At 45.9% G+C, this 23,603-nt stretch overlaps 1 protein-coding gene across 1 annotated transcript in view; it reads left to right on the plus strand.

The window, feature by feature from the left end:
• Window positions 1-23,603, plus strand: part of COMMD5 (COMM domain containing 5) — a 178,196-nt gene that overhangs the window by 70,815 nt on the left and 83,778 nt on the right. Inside the window, exon 3 of the mRNA XM_085608039.1 lies at window positions 6,239-6,267. Coding sequence (XP_085464165.1) covers window positions 6,239-6,267 — 29 coding nt within the window. The remainder of the gene's footprint in view (window positions 1-6,238; window positions 6,268-23,603) is intronic.

A 23,603-nucleotide genomic window follows, 5' to 3' on the forward strand; every position in this document is an offset into this window, starting at 1 on the left:
GAAGAAATAAATATGACTCTTTCACTCATCTTTTCCTTTCTTTGAATGGCACTTAGTTTGTGGTTGCAAAGGTGTTTTTTCACTGTTTATATATTTACGCCGGTGATGGCTATTTTCCTTTTGGTGGGGTTTTATCAGTTATTATAGGTTTAAACCTAAAAATAGATAGCCTAAATATATTCAGTGCATCGGGGAATCATTACCCTATGTCTCACAAACTTTAGTAAATAACGCTCCTACTCTGACATGACCAGTTTTAGTTCAGTCTCTACAACCCAGGTAGAACATCTTATTCTGCCTACTAAAACAGGATCCCTGAGTGATCCACGCCCTCCCTCGGTGCTCAAACAAATGTATGACCCTATAGCAAAGTGCTTAGTCAGCATCTTCAACTCCATGTTTCTAACAGGTATATTTCCTACAGCATGGAAGAAGGCATGCATTCTTCCTCTTCTTCTAAAAAAAAAAAGTCTAACCTTGACCCCGACATTCTGTCTAACTACTTACCTATCTCCAGACTTCCTTTCCTGGCTAGGATCATTGAAAAAATCATGAATTCCCAACTCACACAATTCACGGAGGAACATAATTTGTTACATACAACTCAATTTGGCTTTAGATCAGAACACAGCACTGAGACAGGGGTTATCAAAGCCACAGACCACCTTAAAACTATTTTTGGTGACGGAGGAAATGCAGCATTGATCCTGTTAGACCTATCCACAGCCTTTGATACGGTGGATCATTCAACACTATGCCATTGCCTTGAGACTATGGGTATTAAAGGAGCAGCCTTAGACCTGTTTAGATCATTCCTAAACAATAGGGAAAACCCTGTGACATTAGATAAGTTATAATTAAAAGCTTTCTCACTGCCGTGTGGAGTGCCGCAGGGGTCCTCGCTAAATCCTTCTCTAATCTACTTATATGTGGCAGAGCTTGCCCCGCTGATTCAATCTTTTGGTCTATCTCACACCTACGTAGATGACACATAAATTGTGGTCTCGGCGGCAAATAAGGCCAACAATACGCGTTTGATGCTTCACATTTGAATGAAAGAAATCTGCACCTGGATTGACAGACATTGCCTTAAGCTAAATTCAGAGAAGATGGAAGTGATGTTCTTTGGAAACAATCCTTGCTTTTGGACTCCCGGCTGTTGGCCACCACAGATGGGCCGACTTCTACTCCATCTACCAAGGTTAAAAGCCTGGGAGTGATACTGGGCGACAAACTTAATTTCAGTAAACAAGTTAATTCCATCATATCTACTTCCTATAATACACTAAGAATCATCAGAATAGTTCTTCCTTATATCCCAGTAAGTGCCAGAAAAACAGTTATCTCCTCCCTCATTTTATCTAATATAGGCTACTGTAATGGCCATACATGAATCTGCAGAAACAATACCTCAATAAATTGCAGGTTTTGCAGAACTCAGCCGCCAGGGTACTGCTCAGTCTTCCAAAACATCAGTCTCTCTCCCTGGCCATTCAAAGAATTACACTGGCCTACTGTCAGTAATCTCATCAAATGTATAACTCTCTGCCTTACTTTCAAGTCCCTTCATGGCATAGGCCCACATTTTTAAAAAAATACCATCTCATGGTACACTGCTAACAGAAACCTTAGATCTCTGGGTACCTATACAGTCACACCATCTAGATTGAAGAAAACTTGGGGGGGCGGCAGCAGCTTCCACGCAGGAGCCACCAGACTTTGGAACACTCTTCCTCCCCTTATCAGATCCGCATCTTCGCTGCTGTCCTTTAGAAAGCTTCTCAAAACCTGGCTTTAAACTTGTAATCTGTCTCTTACACCATGCTCCCGTATTATGCCTAGCTATCAGCGCCAAGACACCCTCGGGTATTCGTTGCGCTGTATAAATTAATTTAACATAACATCTGATATAAGTACTGGGAAGGATTTCCAGTGCAGCGCAAGTGTGCCAGCCACAATAGAGAATTAGCAAATCAAGATTGCTTTGTTGTGCGCAAACTAAAAATCATCATGTAAAATGCACTACTTGAGTTAAAGTCTGCGCAATAATCAAAAAGAACACAAAGTAATGTACATAACAGAGGGTTGAAGGCCCTCCCTATCTGAAGATCAGTATGAATGAACAGAAACATCCGACGCTACAGTGACACAGAAGAGTAACAGATGGGCAGGATTGGGTAAAGAAGAAAGGACTAACCTACAATTCATGTAGGAAATCTGTACCCATGGGGTACACTCTAGGGACTACTTACAATTAAAGTTTTTGGTAGCTGATCACTGTATGGTATGTGCTTCAAGGGTACCCCATGAAGAATTTACCTGCCAAGGGTCTCTGACATATCGAAGTTCCGACACTAGTACAGACTATACACCCTGTTGATTAAACGGTCAGAGTGGCTGCTTAGGCTTCGGATGCTGCTGCTATTTTGAGATATAAATGCGTCTTCAACATACATTGAATGCTTTTGAGGTCTATTGAACAAACAACATGCTGGAAATGAGTCTATCAAAGTCCAAAATCATTGTGTTAACTTTTTTGACGCACAAGTGTTTGTAGATTGAATGGAGAAAGCATCCAAGAGGCAAATTCCTGCTCATATTTAAGAGTTTAAGCATGATGTTCCCTCAAAAGTACATCTACAAAACATGGTGTACAAAATCCCCCTATTTTGTATGCATTTAACAAACTGGGTGGAAATATGTAATGTCCCCCTTTAAAACTCCTGTTAGAGGTGACAAGCGAAATTTCTACTAGCACACTTATACAGTCTAGAGGCCTACCCTTTACAATTTGGTAATTGATTGCACACAGCACAATGTACCTTACTTAGGAAGCTGTTTCATCTTCTCATCTTTGCCTCACAAGATCAAATCCGACTGGAGTTTGAACTACTGAACCAAACTTGACCTTGAAAGCATGCCTTCTATATTGATATATCTCAAAGTTGTCTGGATCATAACAATATCACCTGAAAAAAGACTTGGACTCAAGCAATCTGTCATCACCTTAGAGCACAGCCTCACCACTTAAAGAGTCAAATATGTGCAAGATTTGGGAGCAAGGCCTAACTTATGCTTGGCTTAAAAGAATCTAATAAAAAAACTGAAAGTTGGTTTTAATGCGCTCGGTTTGCATTTTACAGTACACAAAATTAAACTGGTTTAATTGTACTGAACGCTAACTGATACCTAATTGGCTTTGTTCAACTGTTGACTAATAGTTGAAAATTTGAACAAATCAATTCATCTCAGAGACTGCTATAGCATTTAGTTTTCAACTGTTAATCATCGTTTGTATTATTTGGTAACTAGTTTGATTTTTAAATCATACGTGAAGCAAAGTTAAAAAAAATCATTCAAAGGTATTTATCTTAGGTTTCATGTTCACTGGGGACACTACGCACTGTTCCTCTGTTGCTTATTTGTAAATAATTGCATTATTACATACATAAATAACGATCGTTATTACCAGAAATCAAGGAGTATATGGTTTGTTACCCTTTGGATACCGACTTTAACTCTTTTTTTTATTTCGTTTGCGCATATAAATATTATCATTATTTACTTTATTATACCACAGGAACTTACATTTAGACTACCCTAATTCCTTGTGAGTAGGGTCTCCCTTGTTTTTTGTTCTCGGCATAGAGTGGAGTGGCATAAAGTGGCATAGAAAGGAGTGGAGTAAAGTTTTGTGGAGTGAAGTGACACGGAGTGGCATGGAGTGGGGATGAGTGGAGGTTCCTCTTTCATGGATATAATTAGTAGAATAACACGTGGGGCAGGGCATTACACAGGGTCCACTAACCCTTCAGGGGGTCCTCAAATCTTCAGGAGGCCCCCCATTTAGCCCAAGACCAATAAATATCTGTGAGATATAGAAGGCCCACTTATGCTGGGGAGGCATAATTTTTCATTCTGTCACTGCAGCGGGGGTGGAGGGGTGAATAGTATGTGTTGTGTATGGTTAATGGGTGCAAAAATGAGAATAGGAGGGTGGTAGTCGCCACTGTTTAGCTACCGTTTAGATGCACTTCCCATTGAAAAGGCATTTTTTTATTTGCCTATAACGTTTGACCACGTGGACAGATGTGCACAAAGCTTAGTAAGTCTGCCAGCTAAGGTGAGGTATGTAAGTTTTCATGTAGATCCTCACAGGGCGAAACAGATTAAGGTGGGTTTCCCAAAAAAATTTTTTCCTTTTTAGCTTCCATTGGAATTTTTACGTACACCTACAACCTGAACCACTGAAGGGATTTATGCATGAGCGAAGAACTTTGCTCAGAAAGCATGCTTTCCTTGGATGGGTGTAAATCCATTAATTAGTTTATGATGAATTTGCTTTCAAAAAGGTTTCCGAGCTGATTTGAAGGGGGTTAAGACTTTTGTATATGTCTGCTGTTTTAAATCGTAAATCATGACTTTTGACTCTTGTTGATTACACTGTTTTTTTTAACAGATGGCCTGTTAGTGTTTTTTCACTGGCAGCATTTATTTGGGTCAGAAATCAGCCAACCAGTTTGTGAACCTTCTTGTTGAAAAAATAGTGCAGGGGCCATGTAAGTCAAGATGAGCATTCCATATCTGAATGGGGATAGGGTACATCCAGTGTGTTGGAAACTACGTCTAGCCAGCCATAATTGTTTGTCTAAGGATGGAAAATTTGTGAACCATCACATCCTGTTTCGTGAATTTAATTTGCAAAATGTAAAAATGAAATGAACGTATATTCCCCAAATTTTCCGATTTAGGGCGAGTGGAATAAGTTAGGCCCAATTCACTTTAACAGAGGGGCTGGTAACCTACCAACCCTCTATGTCCTGAACCTTCCTTACGCTCCACCACAAACAAAGTTGCCAGGAAAGGGCAGTTGTAAAAGATTTGAATTATCCTCTTTCTCCCACCATTTCCAGGTCAAGGGAATTGTTAGTTAAATGCTCAAGGTCCACGCATCATAAACTTGTTCCAGAAAGACCCCTCGAAAGGAGCAGGTTCCTTGCTCTTTACTGCTACTTCTTGAGTCATGCCAACTTGCTCTTTCTGGACACTGTATTATGGGCGAGAAAACATCCTTGGCTAAGACTTTAGGATGTCTTTGGCATGTAAATGGAGATGATGTTACCCCACCCCGCCTCAGTCTTCCCTACTCCACTCAAATCTCTCATGGTTATAATTATCAGATGAAACATTTCAATGTTATGAGCAGACCCTTTATTAAAAGCCCTCTTTCTCTTTAAGCCCAGAAAATTGTCAATATATTGACCTCTTTCTTGAACTGGCTTAGCTCTAATAGTCTGACTCCTGCTACTAGCCCATCTTCCTTCACGCTTCGCCATTTTCAGGAAGTTAATGTGTCTCAGGCTGCCGGACAAACTGAACCCAGAGCACTTTACACCTGTCTGATCTAGATGGATATAGTGGTGATAATGTATTTGTTCAACAAGCTATGCCATAAAACTGTTCACGATGGTGTCATTGTCTGTTTTCTTAGGCATGTTGTTAGACATGTCAGCAGGGTATAATACAGTAAAGCTTTCAATTCTACTTAATTGTCTGTTGAAGTAGAACATTCAAGACTGGCCCTGCGTACTGTGACATTCATAGCATATCAATGATTTATTTTCCCATTGAGTTATGCCGTTTAAATGTGGAAATCCTTACGTTGATTTACTATCACTTATGTTATGTGGATTTGTAAAGCGTTGCTTATCACCCGGTAGGTTGATTTCCCTGGTTAACGATTAAAAGAATTGGCAGTTTCTTGATTGTGGCTCCATCTATGGTACTCTGAACCCCTCCCCCCCCCGCCCCCCCCCTCATCCTCCCCCGTGCTGCATTCTCTGGGAAATGATCTAGCCTCCAGGAAGATCCTGGGGATAGGTTTGGATGTCTATGCTAGAATTTGGTACGTAGCACTATAAAGTCTTCATGCCCATTCATGTTCTACGGATCTAAATGCACTACCACGTACTGCTGGTAAGTTACCCACTTATTTAAAAATGTTTTTACTGTTGTTTCCTTTTATGTGACAGTTGCAATTATTTGTACCTTCCTTATAGACTAATGGATGTTTCTCTATTATAGGTTTATTTAGAACTGTCTTCAGAAAATATACATTTGAGCTGTAGTTTTTCGCTAACCCCCTGTTATTCTGTTGATGAATGTTTGTTTTCCTTTGAACTGTATTTCTGCATAAACTTTGTTTTCTTTTTTGGATCAAACTCTGTTTCCTTTTTAGGTATTCAAAGAAGATCTGAAGGAGCTGAGGTAATATGCCTAATCTTATTGTTGTATTTTTTTTGTGTCTTTATTTTGGCTTCAATGCCTGTACCCTTTATTCAGTGCAGAAACTCCACTCTCTTCACAAACAGTTGTATATGTGATCTTTTCAGCTCGCTTTTGTATAGTGGCCCAGGCTCTAGAACTGAAATTGTTCGGTCTTGTACCAGTTGTTACTTGGCACATTGTGTAGGCATTGATAAGTAGTTGATCTTCCCGAGCATGGCATTTTTTGTTATTTTGAGATGGTCAAGGTTCAAGAAAGTTTGTTCATGCAACCATTTTGCCTCTTCTGCCTTGCACTAATTCTCTTGTGGTTTGGTTGCCTGACTATGCCTGGTGGAAGGAAATGCATCATAATATTGTTTAGGCTTGAGTTGTGTTCTTCAGCTCAAATTAGAAGTAGACATTATGCAGGTGTGGCCAACACTAATGAGAGATTGAGAGTAGCGACTGACATTCCGACCTATTAGAGAAACCATCAGTTAGACCAGGTAATAAGCTTTATCACCAGGTAGATCCACTTCAAGGACGCAAGGCCATGATTGGCTTTTTGTAAGCAATTAATTTGTGCTCTCTAGAGGAATTGAACTGAGTTGTATCCTTATTATTTACATGGGGCCATATTTAGAGTATTATTACAATTATATGATTATCAGAATTAGTTGGTTATGTGTTGGTCTTAATGTAGGCCAACAGACCACATGGCCATCAACAGAACTTGGCCCCTGTCTGTGATGGTAGCAATGTGAGTTTTATAACTTTTTGCCTCTCACACAAGGCCAGAAAGCATCTACTGTCTTACGGCATTTGGCTGCTTTTGGGCTCTTCAGTGGTGTGTTCACCTGTAGAACAATAGTTAGAAACCACACAGGATTCTTTATTCCTCATTCGCTGCCATTGTCCAAATTCAGATCAATTGCTTATTTAGTAGATTTAGGTTTTTATATAAACAGCTTCTAGTCATGTCTCTACCCTGTAGCATACAATACCCTGACACTTTTAATAGCACTCCATGCAGTGTATGCATTTTGATTGGTATTATTGGAGTTTTTGTATTATTAACTCTCCTACTCTAAAATTTGTATTTACAACCTGGAGCGGATGGGAGGAGTGGCATATGAAATTCTATTTCACGGTATTTATCAAAAGCATAGTGAGTGTTAGAAAGTAATGACCCGATGTAATAATTCATGTTGCAAAAATCTGGTCGCAATTTGTGACCATAATTTTTGCATCCATTTAAGAATTTAATGAAAAACCTATATTAATAGTTCAATTCGCTATATTCTGATTAGGCGTGGGTCAAAATGTGGCCTACTGTATTTTATATTAATGAGGTACGTCACTAATTGTGACCAACTCTGACTGGTGGACATCACAGAGATGGTGACCTACCAGGTCAGGAGACTATGTCTGTGATTGTCATTCAGTTAAGTAAATCTTTTTTTTGTGCGTTTGTATGTTTTTGTAAAAATGCGGCCTGTTTTCCTAACTGGAAACATGTCTGCATTTAAAAAACGTTTTTGTTCTTTTTTCTGTTTTTTAAAGTTTGTTTGATAGTTGGCAGTAGTCCTCTGGATCACTGCATGCTTTCCAACAAATATGTTTCTTTTTTGACATTCACAAAGGAGGAGGGGTCCGCTTCCTCAACTGTGGCCCCAAGCCATTGCCAGTGGCTGAGAATAATTCCAGTATTCCATCCATCAACTTGTTTTTGATGCTGTGGATGTGAAGGGGATGTCCAGACATGGATCCCCTGCTCACTGTGGCACTAGAAACAAGCTATACCTGGCTGATTAGCCATAATAAGCGCAAAACCGGTCCTGAATTTCTTGTGTGCCGGTTCAAGGAGGACCTGGCCTGGCAGTTTAGGCTGAATTGTTCCCTCCGGAGCAGGATCAATACTGATTTGCATATGGCAGGGGCCAAACTGGGGTGCCTTGGTGGGAGACAAACAATGAATTGAAACGCGACCCGAGCAATTGCCAGTGGCAGAGATTAATTCAAGCATTCCATCCATCACCCTGTTTATGATGCCCTGTGTGTGACAGTTTGCCCGACATGATTCCCGTGCTTACTCTGACCTGGATCATTATACAGCGTAGAGGGTTTTTTTTTTTTTTTGTTTTTTATTTTTTTTTTTTAATTGAATTTTAATAGCATGTAATCAGAACATACAGTGGTAACATGTAAACCAAAATACAGGTCATGGCACATCAGCATCCTTCATCCAGCATGCAATAATTATCTTTATCCTCCTATGTCATCTTGACCGAGGTTACCTTGCAGTAAGAAAGTTTACACAGGTTGGTGTGTTTGTAAGTATTGAACCAGGTATGTCCAGTAGTCCCTGAGTTTGGACCCTGTGGGCAACTCCTCCTCGTACGTTTGCAGCGTGTCTCTGCAATAAGTCAAGTCCTGAAGCCATTGCCTGACCCTGGGCTCCATACGGCCACCCCAACATAACGACACCCGTCTCTTAGCAATTAGTAGTGCAATTAGGCAGAATTTGCGCTTGGTAGCCCTTATTCCCGGCAATAGGCCCAGCAGGCATGTATTAGCCGAGCATTCGAGGTGCGTGCCCACCATGTCACCCAATATATGTACCACCCTCTGCCAGTACTCCGCCACCGCCCCACAGTGCCATGCCAAGTGTATGAAGTCTGCCGGATCTACCCCGCAGCGCTGACATTTAGCGTCGTCCCTCAACCCATACTTATAAAGTCTTGCTGGGGTATAATACGTCTGATGGAGGTATTTGTAATGCAGCATGCGCAGGTTCTCATTCGGTGTCAGCATCCCAGTAATCGCACATGCCACCCCCCAGTCCTCCTCCGACAAGGGACTCAGCAGGCAACCATTCCAACGTTCCAGCGCCGTGTGTGTCGTGTCGGCAATGTCTGTCTGCATCGCTACGTATAATCTAGACACCAATTTAGCGGCAGTCGGTGTTGCGATCACCAATTGTAAGGCACTCGATGGGGGCGGTTCCTCTGGGTATGTGGGGTACAGTTTCTGCAGCGCCCTCTGTAGTCTGTAGTATGTGAATGTAAACAGTAGTGTCTGGTTGCTTATGTATGTCAGTTCCTCGTGTGTCCTAAAGGCACCACCTTCGTATAAGTCCCCCATGGTGGTCAGGCCAACCTGTCGAAGCAAATCCATGCCGACCTTTTCCTGAGTAACGGAGAGCTCAGGGTGATGCTGCAGCGGTAGTGCCGGCGCATAAAGGGGCAGCCTGTGTGCTTTCTCTCCCATGGTGTGCCAAGCTCTATTGGTTGTGTCTATCGTGTTGATGTCCCGAGTATGCAATGGAGGTCGCCTGTGCGTTATAATAGCACTTAGTGGGACTGGGTGTGCATCCCCTTCTTCGATAGCGGTGTGTGTCAGAAATGGGACCGGGTGATACCAGTAATGCGCATATTGTGCTTGCGCGCAAAGATAGTAGAGCAGAAAATCCGGGACCCTAAATCCCGCCTGGGCGTATGGTAATGTGAGGGAACGCATTTCTATCCTAGCTTGCTTACCCCCCCATATAAGGCGGAGGACCATGGCTGAGATTCTACGGCACACCTCCGCCGGTGGCTTAATCGGAATGTTATTAAATAGGTACAATAGCTTGGGGAGAACGACCATTTTGACAATGGCTATACGATCTGCCAATGATAATGGCAGCTGGATCCAGCGCCCTATTTTACCTTCTAAGGTCTCAATCGCCCGCCCATAGTTTGTGCGTATCACCACCTCTGGGTCTCGGTGATACCAGACCCCCAAATATCTCACCGGGTCCGACTGCCATTCCAGCGGAAAATCCACTGGACAGGGATCCGTGGTGTCTGTCAATGGTATGATCATCGATTTTGACCAGTTGATAGTGAGACCAGAGTGCTGGCCGAACTTTATATATTCTCGCAGTACGGGGCTTAGGTTCACCTCCGGCTCTCTCACATACAACGTCATATCGTCGGCATACAGCGAGATATGAAGCGGCCTCTGTGGGAACTGGAGCGCCGAGTAATGGTGTTTTTGTCTGATTTTGCACGCCAGCGGTTCCAGCGCTAACGCAAATAGTAGCGGAGACAGCGGGCAACCTTGCCGCGTGCCTCTCGCGATCTTGATCGGGTCGGAAACGTATCTATTAACCTTTATCCGTGCCGTCGGTTCTGTATACAGAAGCGCCACCCCCTGCAGGAAGAGCGGGGGAAAGCCCATACGTTGCAGTATGGTATACAGATAGGGCCATTCAATGGAATCAAAAGCTTTGGCAGCATCTAGTAATATCGCCGCCGCCTTCGTGGTAGGAAGCAGATAATGTGATAGGGCGAAGAGTGTCCGGGTGTTATGCGTGGTAGATCTGGACGGAATAAACCCAGATTGATCTGGTAAAATCAATTTAGGCATCAGCGGTTTTAATCGGTTGGCAAGAAGCTTCGCCAGGATCTTAGTGTCCACATTAATAAGGGACAACGGTCGATACGACTCGCATTGCTCCGGGTCTTTGTTCGGTTTCAATAATGCAATCAACATTGCCTCGCGCAACGTAGGTGGCAGCCTCTGTTTCTCGTGGGCGTCTCCATACATGTCAACAAGATGTGGCGCCAGTTGGTCCACAAACGCCTTGTAGAATTCACACGTGAATCCATCTGGGCCCGGGGCCTTTCCATTTGGCAGGGATTTGATCACCTCCGTCACCTCCTCCTCCGTGATCGGGAGCGATAAATATTCCCGCTGTCTGTCCGACAGCCATGCAATTGCGATGTCTTCTAGGTACTCCTCAATCACCTCTGGAGGCTCTGTAGGGCGTGAGGAGTATAATGCCGCATAGGTAGCCATAAATTCACCTAATATGCCCTGCATGTCGCGTTTGAGCGACCCTGTGGGGTCCCTCACCTCCCGCACAGTGTGGGGGCGGAATCCCGAGCAGATCCTAGCGGCCAAACACCCGCCAGGTCTACCGCCCTCACCATACTGTCTTGCAGTCGCGCGTTTGGTGATATATTTAAGCTCATCCTCAGCGTAGGATTGATATTCCGATAGTACTACCCTGATGTCTCCCAGTATCCCTGTGTTGTGTGTCCGCTCATATTCCGACTCCAGTTCGCGCAATTTAACCTCACGTCGATTCAGTTGGTGCCTAATATCTTTGAGGATACCCGCAGTGGTGCTCAGGCACACCCTTCGGATAGTAGCCTTGAATGCCTCCCACAGGAGCCCCGGGTCATCCACCGCAGGGGTGTTGATGTCGAAATATTCCTTGATGGCCTTATGTATAGTGTCTGTATAAACTGAATCTAGCAGGGCCCGTGCATTAAACCTCCAGCTATAAGGCGGCGGCGTGTAATGTGGGATTTGTAAGGGCAACAGTACCGGGTTATGGTCCGAGAGCGTTCGTGGTAGGTGCGTAATGGAACTCGTCCACAACAATGCCTCGGCCGAACCCACCCAGTAGTCTAGCCTAGACCAACTACCATGCGCTGCTGAAACGTGGGTGGCTTCCCGGATCCCCTCGTGTCTGTCCCTCCAAATGTCTGTTAAGTGTCTGTCTACCAACACTTCCCTTAGCTTACTCAGCGCCTTCTTGTGTGGTTCCGTTGAGCCCTCCGACCTATCAAGCTGATCATTGAGTGCCAGATTGAAATCGCCCCCCCATATCACAGGAATGTCAGGGAGTTTACCCAGTGTGCGCCATATCGTGTGGTAAAAGTCCGGGTCGTCCACATTCGGGGCATATGTGTTCAGTAACGCTATTTGTTGCCCTCGTAGTACCCCTGTGATGAGGACAACCCTCCCTGCATCATCCGTAGTAGTGTCTATCACTTCGAACTGTGTCCCTTTTTTAATCAGTATCAGAACCCCCCTGGAATAAGATGAGTAGGAGAAGCTTTTTATGACCTCTGCCCACCTTGTACCCACTTGACTTGGGGGGGCCGGTGCAAGGTGCGTTTCCTGTAAAAGAGCAATGTCGATGTGGTGCCTATCTAGATATGCAAATAGCTGCCTAATCTTTCTAGGGTTGTTTAGTCCTCTCACATTCCAGGTCAGTAAGTTTAAAGGTGTATCATGTTCTTTCCTCCTAGCCATCGGACACATTGTAGAGTTCTAACAACACCCCGATATTACCGCACACCATAGCAATCAGTGGTAACTCGATCCGAGATATCATACCACCTGACGCAATACCGGAGCTCAGCCATGCTTCTCATGCACCATAACCTGCAATATACCCCCCAACATTTAAACACCCGCCCCCCTCCCACTTCAGCAACCCAACCATGCCAAAGCCATACCCTACCCGTAGAGAACAACATCTTTTAACTTAGAGTGGGGAGCACCCGCTTCGGGGAATCCACCGAGAGCCCAACACTACATCCCTTGAGATGGATGTGACCAGGCAATTGATTACACATGCTAGGCATCACATATAGCACTTGGCCCGCCCGTTGTACAGGTCGTGGACTTTGGTAAGCTCAACAAGCACATTGTCACGAGTTAGCCGCCATGTCGTACACCCCCAAGGCCAGCCAGTGCACCGTCCCAACACAATGGAGTGATAGGACAACAGAGCCCCCAGGGGCCATCCCCGCAGCCCATCCCGCATGGTAAGACAATCCCACAGTGCAGACAGCCGGGCAGCCGGGCAACATGTGTGAATCCATCGTTCGCCCTCGGTACACGTTGTGCTCATGTAAAGGTAGTCAGTTCTAGTTTAATTGGCACAGTACGGGGGGTCCAAATCCGGATGGCCCATCGCATCCCGCAACTCCGCTGCCAGATGCCTCAGCCACAGCGCGCCCCGACCCGGTCCGGCTGCCATCTAGTCCCAGCAGGAGTTAGCGGAGCAGACCCCCATAATAAAATATGCATAGTTCTTACCAGTTCTAAACCAACCTGACACCCCAGGCATCTCAACCCAGGTTCGCATCCATGTCGGCTTCCTGTCTCTGCTCTACCGGTCGTCGGTCTCTCCTCCTGCCCCCGAGCTTCTTGAGGAACTCCTGAGCTGCCCTCGGCGTCTGCAGGATCGTCTGACGGCCATCTTGTGTCACGCGAAGTCTTGCCGGATAGAGCATGGCATAATCAATATTCAACTCCCGGAGCCTCTTCTTTGCTGGGTTGAATTCTTTGCGCGCCATTTGAACTGCCAACGTGAAGTCCAGGAAGAAATCCAAATTGTTGCCCTGGTACGTGATGTTCCGTTCCTCTCGAACCAGCCTCAGGATTGTATCCCGATCACGGTAGTTCAGGATCCGGGCGACGACCACCCGGGGGGTCGCCCCCGGCTTCGGGCGTGGGGCGAGGGTCCTGTGTGCATGTTCCACAACAAATATAGCTGATAGATGCTCCGTGCCGAACACGCTGCGTATCAGCTCTTCGATATAGGTCTCCATTTTCCCTGTGTTGGTGGATTCTGGAATGCCCGCGACGCGGATGTTGTTGCGCCGTGAGCGCGCCTCCAAATCCTCTGCCTTGTTGCGGATGACCTCCAACAGCTTCTCCATCTCGGTGCACTGCTGCTGCGTGCCATGTGCTTCGTCCTCCACCGCCGATATGCGTGACTCTGCTTCCTCCAGGCGCAATCCGTGGCCATCTAATTTGGCTGACATGTTGTCCACTCGCAGTGTGATAGTGTCGAGCTTGCCATTGATGTCCTGCAAGCTACGCTGTATGGCCTGCAGCACTCCCTCCATACCCGCAGACGCGTCCACGGGCATCCCCTGCGCCGTCACCGTCGACTGCTCCTTCGCGGGCTTTTTGCCTTCAAATGGCAGCTTTGACTGTGTTTTATCGGGTTTCCCCATCGTGATATCGCACAGGGGGTCTCCCTTGCCGCAGCCGCCAGTCCGAGGAGCCCACACCAGTCGTCAGTAGCCAGGAGCCCCACAGGCCCGGAGAAGATCCCCTGGAGGCGGGGTCACCCCCAGCAACAGCAGCGATGACAGCGACCAACCCCGGGCTCAGCGGTCCTCCAGGGCCACGATGTCACCAGCCCAACCGCGATTTGGCCCAGCAAAGGAACTCCGGCGGCGCCAGCCGTTGGCCCACCCGCGCGCACCCTACGTGGTCAGAGGTGCACCGCAGCCACCACAGCTTGCCTGTTTCCACATACCTCTCGGGCGCCGTATGCTATGTAAGGAGGACCGGGTGCAGTGAGCACACGCAGGGCAGCCTCCACAGGGGTGAGCCACACGACCTCCCAGCTCCTCTTGTCCACGTTGCCTCCCCCGCAGTCGACCATGTGCGGATCGTGGGACGTGTGCCGCCTGCTCAGCGCGATTAATGTGTCCGCAGGCAATCCGGCCCCCGGCCAGCACACCGCGGGTCCTCGTCTGGGGTAGGCCGTCCACCTCACAGTGTCTCCCGGCCCGTCCGGGTGATCGACGCCGGCCGTGTACGTGCAGTCCCCCGCCGCACCCGCATACCACAGCGTGGGTTAGGCAGCGGCGTCGGGGTCCGTTGTGTGCCATGGTGCCACTGCCACAGGCCTCTGACTCGCACGTGAGCTCCACACTGGACATCTGTGCTCGCCAGGCTTGTGCCTCGCGGGAGCCGCCGTTCACCGCTACTCGTCCGTGCTCCAACCGCCGCATGGCGCCGCCATCTTGGATTCATCGGACATCGCGTCCGCGGCTCGGGGAATTATGCCGCTTCCTCAGCAATCTCTCGTCGGCGGCCCTCCTCTGGTTCACGCATTCCGAGCCCTGTTCCTCCGACGTCAGTAGTTGGCGGCAGAAGGCAGATGTGAGCCCGCCATCGCTCCTTTTTAGCCGTTATTCGAGCCTGGTCGGCGGAGCTGTCTCACGAGGCAGCCATTCCGCTATGGACTCTCTAGCGCCCCCCCCCTACAGCGTAGTGGTTACTTCCAGATGAGACAACCACCTACCATATGTTTATCTTAAGGGTTGACGCTTTCCACAAGATAGATGTGCATTTTATCCATGAGTACAACAAACTCCTTGGGGAAACCTTATCCAAATCACTGTGGATAGTGCAATGTCTGCCCATGTTCAAAGACACGTTCAAGGAACCAGTCAAAGCCAGGGTGGTGACACCTAGGCTAATATTAAAAAAGATAAACCCTATGCCAAAAACCCTCCAGACATAAGAGGTCGGGTCTTCCCATGTTCTCTGGTGGTCTATACTGCTCCTAAGCATGGTAACTCTCTCAAGGCACAGGTGATGCTCCTCGCCCAAGAAAAAGAGTAAAATATGTGATGCTGCAGGGAAAAGGGTGGAAGTCAGAGCCTCCACCCACTGAAGAATCGGTAAATCTGTCGTCCTACCCTCAGGTACGACAGAGCACACTGGAATGAGGTAATTTAGCTCCTAAAACACCTGCCTGACTAATTTAAGCAGAGGAGAAGGTGTTAGTGGAAGAGTGTAGAACCATTTCAAATGCAACCATCAGTTTCCCTTGGACGCTACAAATACTACTGCTCGAGGTAACACTAGTAATGTCTTAATCCGGCACTACACATTTTGGGTCTTAGGGCCAAAGTTCAGGAGCATTTGCTCACCCTGTTTTTGAAAAAGAACATGTTTTCTGGTCCCAGGTTGACCAAATGCTAGAGAAATGTTTTTTAAAAGATACTGACACTGCAATGACCAAGGGTGCCCTCCAGACTTCCACCCCTAGAGACTCCTTACTGATGTACTAATAGAGTGCCAGTATCAAAACCCCATCTCCCGAGCCCACCTCTTCCTATCAAAGGCAGTAGCAGCAGGCCTATCAGCAGTACACGCCACAAGGCTACATCAGGGGGGCCTTCAGGGCCAAATAACACCGGTGGTGGGGCAAAGTGGGCTCTGGCAACGGGGACCTCTGCCACTGAACATTGACTCCCTCCACTTCCCTCCCAGATCACACAACACCTGTTGGGGGAAATTCCAGGATTTTCTCTCACGCTGGCAGTAAATCACATCTGACAAGTGGGTCTTAGCAGTGGTTCGCCACAAGGACAGCCTAGAACGTCTCACATTTCCTCTCAAAATCCCACCCCGCAACAGCCTCATTAAATAAAGAGCATCTTCGCGTCCTGGGTAAGCGCTACAAGCGCTCCTTCAAAAAGAGGCTATAGAAGAAAAGCCTCCCCCCACCCCATCTGTTTCACTCTAAGGATTCCCTCAAGATGATGAATCCACCTCTTATTATATTGGCCCTCCAACTGGGTGATTGGCTTGTGTTACATGTTTGAAGAATGCCTACTTTATATATCCTCGTTTAGATACATTGTGCAAAATGCTTGGCATGAAGTCATTTTTATGTTGCTTTGGTTCGATTTCAATAGTTCTATGCCCAGAATCTCCTTGCTGCCTTGTGTGTAAAGCCAACAGTTTGTTCAACTTACAAGAGACCACTTCAGTGACTGCCATCTCTAGAGGTGTATATACGGCAGGGATAATGGAAATTATGTTGGCAGTTCGTAGGTACCAAATTTATGTTCCACAAGGAGTTTTAAAACTGCATGACCAACCAGGACAACCAATACCCGACTTTCAAAACTTTTTTTCTCTCATTTATACATTTATAGCAAGGAGCTTGCTGAAAAGCACTGGTCCCAAACATAAAAGACTGTTTCTCGGCGCTTTATACATCACCTACCTGTACCCTAGCCATTCACCTCCACCCGCCCAATTGCTACCTATTTTCAACAGCATGGAAGACAAAAATTCTTTGACTTTCCCGAATCTAAAAAATGACCATTGGTGATCAGATCAGTCCTGAGGTCATTCTGTTCATCAATATTTGCTTCACCTACTCTCCCACATTTTCACTTAATAGTGGGAGCTAGCTGGAACCTCTTCTACTTTTCTGTACTTCGGCCCGCTAAAATATCAAATCTACTGCCTTAAGTGTAGTATGCAGTAATGATCTCTGTGACCACGGAGTCTGTACACTTGCTGCCAGTCAAAAACAAAAGGTCTTCAGGACCTATACAACTCTCTAAAATATTTCAAGGGAAGTCTTGAGCAGACCTGAGTGAGTGAGGTGCTGTAGGGATATTGGCCAAAGGCCTAGTGCTTGCTGGGCACAGCTGAAGGATTCGCCCAGTGGTATACTATGATCGTGGGTACTGAACACTACGCAGCGGGCACTTATGGCACAGCTGTCTGGCACAGGTTATAGCGGAAGCTGTGTTCTCTTCAGTACCCCTATGATCATGGGTGCTGAACACCGACAACAACAGTGGGTACTTCGGGCAGTGCCGTCTGGCACAGGGATTAGCAGAAGCCATCCTCTCTTTCCAGTACTCACTCTGTCTTGCCATGAGTTATTCATTCCAGTACTGTCGGCAGTAGAAATAGTACAAGAAAAAGCCCATGAAATTTGCTGCAGGAAACTTAGGACGCGATTCTAATTTTTTTCGTACTACTAACTTGATAGTCCACAAAACTACACTGTCAGCAAAAGGGGAAGAGATTTCCTTGTCTTTCAGGGAAGACAATGCCTGAGATGGCGATAGACCCCTACAAATGGATCGGTCTGCAGTTACATGCCTACCAATTGTACACAGTTCCTCACCCAGAACCACAGGCAGATTTGCTTTTGTTAAAGCAAGAGTAAATGTGTCTCCAGGAAGGGAAAAGGTGCAAACATCCCCATTGTCAATGGAGATTTAAAGAAACTGGGCTCTTCAAGGGGAACAACGATTCACTTGATGAAAAATTGAATGTTCTCATTTGTGACAAATTTACACATGTGAATTGTACACATTGTGCCTAAATTATTTGCTTGCAAGTACACTTGGAAATCTACAATTAGCTTGGATTTTAAAATGTTTATATCGGCCTTTAGTGAATTGGACCCTTAGATAAAGAGATGCTGTAGATCTATATGAAAGTCACATACTAACTTAAAAAAAAAAAAGATAAACCCACATTCCTTAAAAAATAGTTCAGTTGAAGTTTTTTTCGGATTGCAATAAGAAAACAAGCATTTGCAATGCAATCGGTCTCGCATTTACGCGAGTTTGAGATATTGACATTGCAAATGACAATGCCTTTTATTTTTGTTTTTAAAACCTAAATAAAAGGCATTGTCATTTACAATGCCAATAGCTTAAACTCGTGTAAATACGAGACCTATTGCATTGCAAATGCTTGTTTGTTGCTGGAACCGTAATCCTGCCTTCCTGTCCCTGCTTAGAGGGCAGCTAAGGAATGAGCTTCCCAGAGATAAGCACCTGATTTATGAGGTCTTTGAGCTCCACATGAAGGCCCCTTGATGTTTACAATCCCTTGTGTTCGCACTGAAAGGGGGGGGGGGGGGGTTTATGGCCTTCACAGTCGCCTGCTAGAAGCTTCTTATATGTTAGCTGTATCTGGGCCCGTGTTGTAATTGTGCTGCATGCAAAAAAAAAAAAAAAAAGCATTTGCAATGCAATAGGTCTCTCATTTACGCTTGTTTGAGCTATTGACATAGCAAATAATAATGCCTTTTAGTTTTGTTTTAAAAACATAAATACAAGGCATTGTTATTTACAATGCCAATAGCTGTAACTCTCGTAACTGCGAGACCTATTGCATTGCAAATGCTTGACATCTGTGACACTTCCGCTATCCACCTTTGCTTCGCCCCTTCCTTCAGTGGCACAGTAGATTGCACTCTGGCTGCAGGGAATTCCCGCTGAATAAAGTCACTGTGTGCCCGTCTCCCTCCTCACAGCCACAGAAGAGCCATCTCACTTTAAGAGGGGAGAGGGTGCTGCTTTAGGGCTAGAGCGAATCACACTCCGTGACGAAAACCTCACACGTTCTTGGTGACAAGACGGGAAGTGGCATGCAGTTCTTTTGTCCTGGGGTGGGGGTGGGGGGAGCACCACTCGAGATGACATCATGAAAGGAGTAAACAGTTCTGGTTTAAATATACAATACATTCTGCATATTACTGATACAGCTCACTGACACTTCTAGGCACTACAGCCCTATCTGTATAATTGCTCAAAATAATGATTCATACACGTTAGATCAGAGGATGTGCAAAGACGTTATTGGGGTGACAGCAACTCCACAGAGGAAGGAAGTCTATCTGGCAACTTCATCATTTCTAAAAGCTGTCAGTTCAACGATTTTGTATACACGTGGAAGTAACGCACACAGTAAAATGTGAATGACAATCAGAAGCGCAACTAGAGCCAGATTTCGGGGGGGGCTGAGCAAAAATTTCGGGGGGGGCTGAGCAAAAATTTCGGGGGGGGGCTGAACTTTAAGCAATAGGCAGAGTGGAGCTGCAGGGGCTCTTAGAAGGGGTGAAACAACAGCGAGGCCTCATTAACATGCAAATGGTCTTTTAAAGACCTGTGAAGTGCTCGGGTGCGGCTGCTTTTTTGCCCGGGAAGGTGTCTCATCCCGGGCTGCCACACACGACGGGGGGGGGGCTGAAGCCCTGTGAGTCCAATGGGTGTTGCGCGCCTGATGACAATACAGGCAGTGACTTTTAAATTAGCCCCTTTCAAAATACAACTGTATTTTGCCTCCTGTTTGCTGCTGTGTGTATAGCAGTTGGGGAATGCCACGTCTTAAAATAAATCGCGCCGCCTTGTCTTTTTTTTTTTTTTATAGAAACCGCATGTGCGTTTAAGTAACATAAAATAACAGCACTCAGTATGGGTGTACATACTATGTTTTCCTTGTCAGTTTGTTGGAAGGGAACTTCATTTCTAAAAGCTGTCAGTTCAACGATTTTGTTTACACGTGGAAGTAACACACACAGTAAAATGTGAATGACAATACAGGCAGTGACTTTTAAATTTGCCCCTTTCAAAATACAACTCTATTTTGCCTCCTGTCTGCTGCTGTGTGTATAGCAGTTGGGGAATGCCACGTCTTAAAATAAATCGCGCCGCCTTGTCTTTTTTTTTTTTAATAGAAACCGCATGTGCGTTTAAGTAACATAAAATAACAGCACTCAGTATGGGTGTACATACTATGTTTTCCTTGTCAGTTTGTTGGAAGGGAACTTCTTTCGAACAACTAAAATGCAAGCCTAAACCGTTTGCAAGTGTGTGAGGGGTAGCCCATACATTAGAACAGAGTACATTCTTTCCCAGAACTGTTTCACCTGAAAACGTTTCTTTGTATGCTGTGGTTGGTGCAAGAGTGTGTTGTAATTTATGTAAAACGCGCACGAGGCACACATTACAGCGTCTTGACACAATGTGTACATTGTATGTTTAGACTGTTTAATTGTAAATGAAGAATATAACGATGCTGTTTTCTTTTAGAGTGCTCTTTGTACACGCAGGCTGCCACAGTGTGAAAGTGATCGCGATCACATCAAAGCGGCCGTGCCACACTTCAAAGCGCGGCTGTGTGACAGGCGAAAGTGAAAGACGAGTGCTTTCAGGCTGCCAAATGGTGCGCGCGCCCGGCACACATGCACAGTAGTTGGCGGCCTGAAAGCACTCGTTTGCACTTCCAAAAGTGCTTACTATAAGTCTCGCCAGAACAGCGCTAAAGCGCTGTCTCAGGCGAGATCTAAACAACCAACTAAATATGGTTAGTTGTACACTCCTAACATTCCCTTAATGAACTGCTTATGACTCCACTGATGGCATTGATGGTGTGACATAAGTTCACACTAATTTGCACATATACTAAAAGATAATAAAAGATTCTGAACATGCATGGTATATGATAGAATGTTCAGTGACCATCAAGATGAACACGGTGATACCTTTTGCGAATGAGACATAATTTCATGGAATTTAAATAACCTATAAAAGATTCTGACAAAACACAACATAAGTAGTGTGGTAATTTAGGTGTGATACATAATAGTAGAATGTTGATATGGTGCAATGGAATAAAAACTATGGTATGCGTTTAATAAAAAACTGGAGAGACAGTCAGAAGTTTAGAACAGGAAAGCGTACTGGTGATGGTTCCACTTGTGAACCTATTTCTGTAATAAATTCGATGTAGAATCTACTCGGTGTAGTGGATTTTCATTCTGTTGAACACTTGTGACGATAGGAGAAGCATGAGCCTTAGTGAAGTTGGGATTATGATTGTTGAGGCCCACAACTATACTGAAGAAATGGAATTGACCCTCCACATCTCTCATATGTATGGTGATCCAGCGGATTATCAGCTTGGGGTTACACACACACTATATACTCACCTGGGATCATAACCATTCATATAATAAGCTAGTAATACAGCTGGAGTCAATTTTGTTTTACCTGCAAGATTTTGTTATCTTTACCCAAATCTAACCATTCCAATTTCCTTGACAAATACATTTCCTCTGGTCAATGAATCTAGTAGCTAGTAGTATAGGCAGAAAAATAACATTTAAGTTTTCTCCAATAATCACAGACTCAATGAGTTTTCAAAGGTTATCTAATCAATAATTTTGTGAGCCAAAGATCAAATACAATGTTAACATCGCGTTTCATTCTGGAAAGAAATCAAATTTAGTTCAACAATACATCTCAATAAAATATTGTGATGACAGTACCTGTAAAGGGAAGAAAGGAGAGAGCAGGTACATAGACAGATTTCACAGAATTATATTTACCTAAGGTGATAAATGAACCCCACTCCTTGAAGATGGGCAGATGGAATCCACCGACACAGGTGGAAGACAGAGGATCAGGACAGGTTCAGAACTGAGAAGGTGACCACTTCTAAGTGCAATGCCAGCGTTGCACCCCTCTCTGGCACTACTCTCCTCGATGTTTCTTCCACGACTCCCCTTCTAGATGATTCGATTATCGATCAGTATTTCGGTCTCTCGAGCAGGGTCTCTGGCATCTGCAGAGTCTGAGACAGCTTCTCTGACAGTCTGTGGCAGCATCTGTGTCGGGTCTGTGACGGGTCGGAATGACAGGTCTGACAGATCTCTAGCTATCTTACCTCAATTATACTATTCTGTGTTCATGTAAGGACATGGCACAAGAACAAGAAGGAAAGGGCCAGGATATCCAAGCCCAACCAAGAGAAAGAGTGCGTTCAACAACCCCGCAGGGGCAGACAGCGCCTCAAAAGCCTCAAGGAACACAAGGACTGCCTCGAACCCAGTGAGAAGAGGTAGACCCAAGGGCAGGGCCCACCAGAAGAAACACAGGCATAGCGATAGAAAAGAGCTGAATACACCTCGGCCGCAAGCAGCGGGCAAGGCCGGAACGGCGCCACTGCCAACAGCATAGGCGGAAGAAGAAAGCACCGTTGCGCAAAGCCCCAGTGGAACCGGAGGCAAGGGCGAAAGGAAACACATCAAGATCACAACGGAGGAGGAGAACAAGCAGGCCTGCACGGGCATGCACCACCAGTAACAGGCAACACCACGGAACAGCGCTCCCCGGACAAGGCAGACCACAGCCGAAGGCAGAGGCCAGGGAGGACCAGGACACACACTAACCCATGAAGAAGTGGAGGAACCGGTAGAAAAGAAAAAGAGACGGAGGACGGCCTAAGCCTGCCATCAGAACACAGAGGCCAAGGAAAGCCAAACTCTCTAGAGCATCAGACCGAGGACTAAGCCAAAAACAAGACAAAAATGCAGAAACGCTACAACCCGATGCCGCAGACAGCAGGCCAGACTGGCCAAGCGACGTAGTGACAAGAGGCAGGACGGAGCTAGCGCAAGCTGCTCCAATACAATTGGCAAGAAGATCGCACCTGCGACATACCGTGATGCCACGGAGAGCAAGGAACCTGGAAAGGGAGACCACCCTTCCCCAGCACAGGACAGAGCTATGTAATAGCTACAAGTACCCCACATAGGGTAGGTAACGTCCCAAGAAACCAAGGGAACACCTCTTAGAAAAAGATTTCCACAGCAGAGGACAAACCGAAAGACCTGCAGAAAAAAACCCGCAGACGGCTTACCAAGCAGTCAATAAAGAAGACACAGAAGGTCTAATCTCTAGGGCCTACCAGGCTTACCAACAGCCAAAACCACAGGTCAACAAAGGGCCGGACCAGCAACCAACAGCACTAAGGGCCCAACAAAAGGACCCCAGGGGCACAGGAACCATACAGAACTCACAACCCTGGCTACCCGTTACAAGGCCCCAGGAAAAACAACGGAGAACACCTCCCAAAACACAGACCGACAGTCAGGTCACTGAGGGGGAGGAGGAGGAGGAGGACGCAAACTCCGCAAGAAACCTCTGAATGGCAGAATCCGCAGGGGCGTGGAACAACAAAGTGCCATCAAAGGGAAGGTTAACCAGCCATTCCCTAACGTTCTCAGGGAAAACACTATCCCGTAGCCAGGCATGGCGACGAAGGGCCACCGAAGTAGCCATGGTACAACCAAGTACCTCCAAAACGTCCAGAGCCGAACGAAGAATAAACACCGCCAGCTCCCGGCCATC

This window comes from Triturus cristatus, chromosome 5_2, assembly GCF_964204655.1.
Source record: "Triturus cristatus chromosome 5_2, aTriCri1.1, whole genome shotgun sequence".
NCBI classification, from domain to species: Eukaryota; Metazoa; Chordata; class Amphibia; order Caudata; family Salamandridae; genus Triturus; species Triturus cristatus.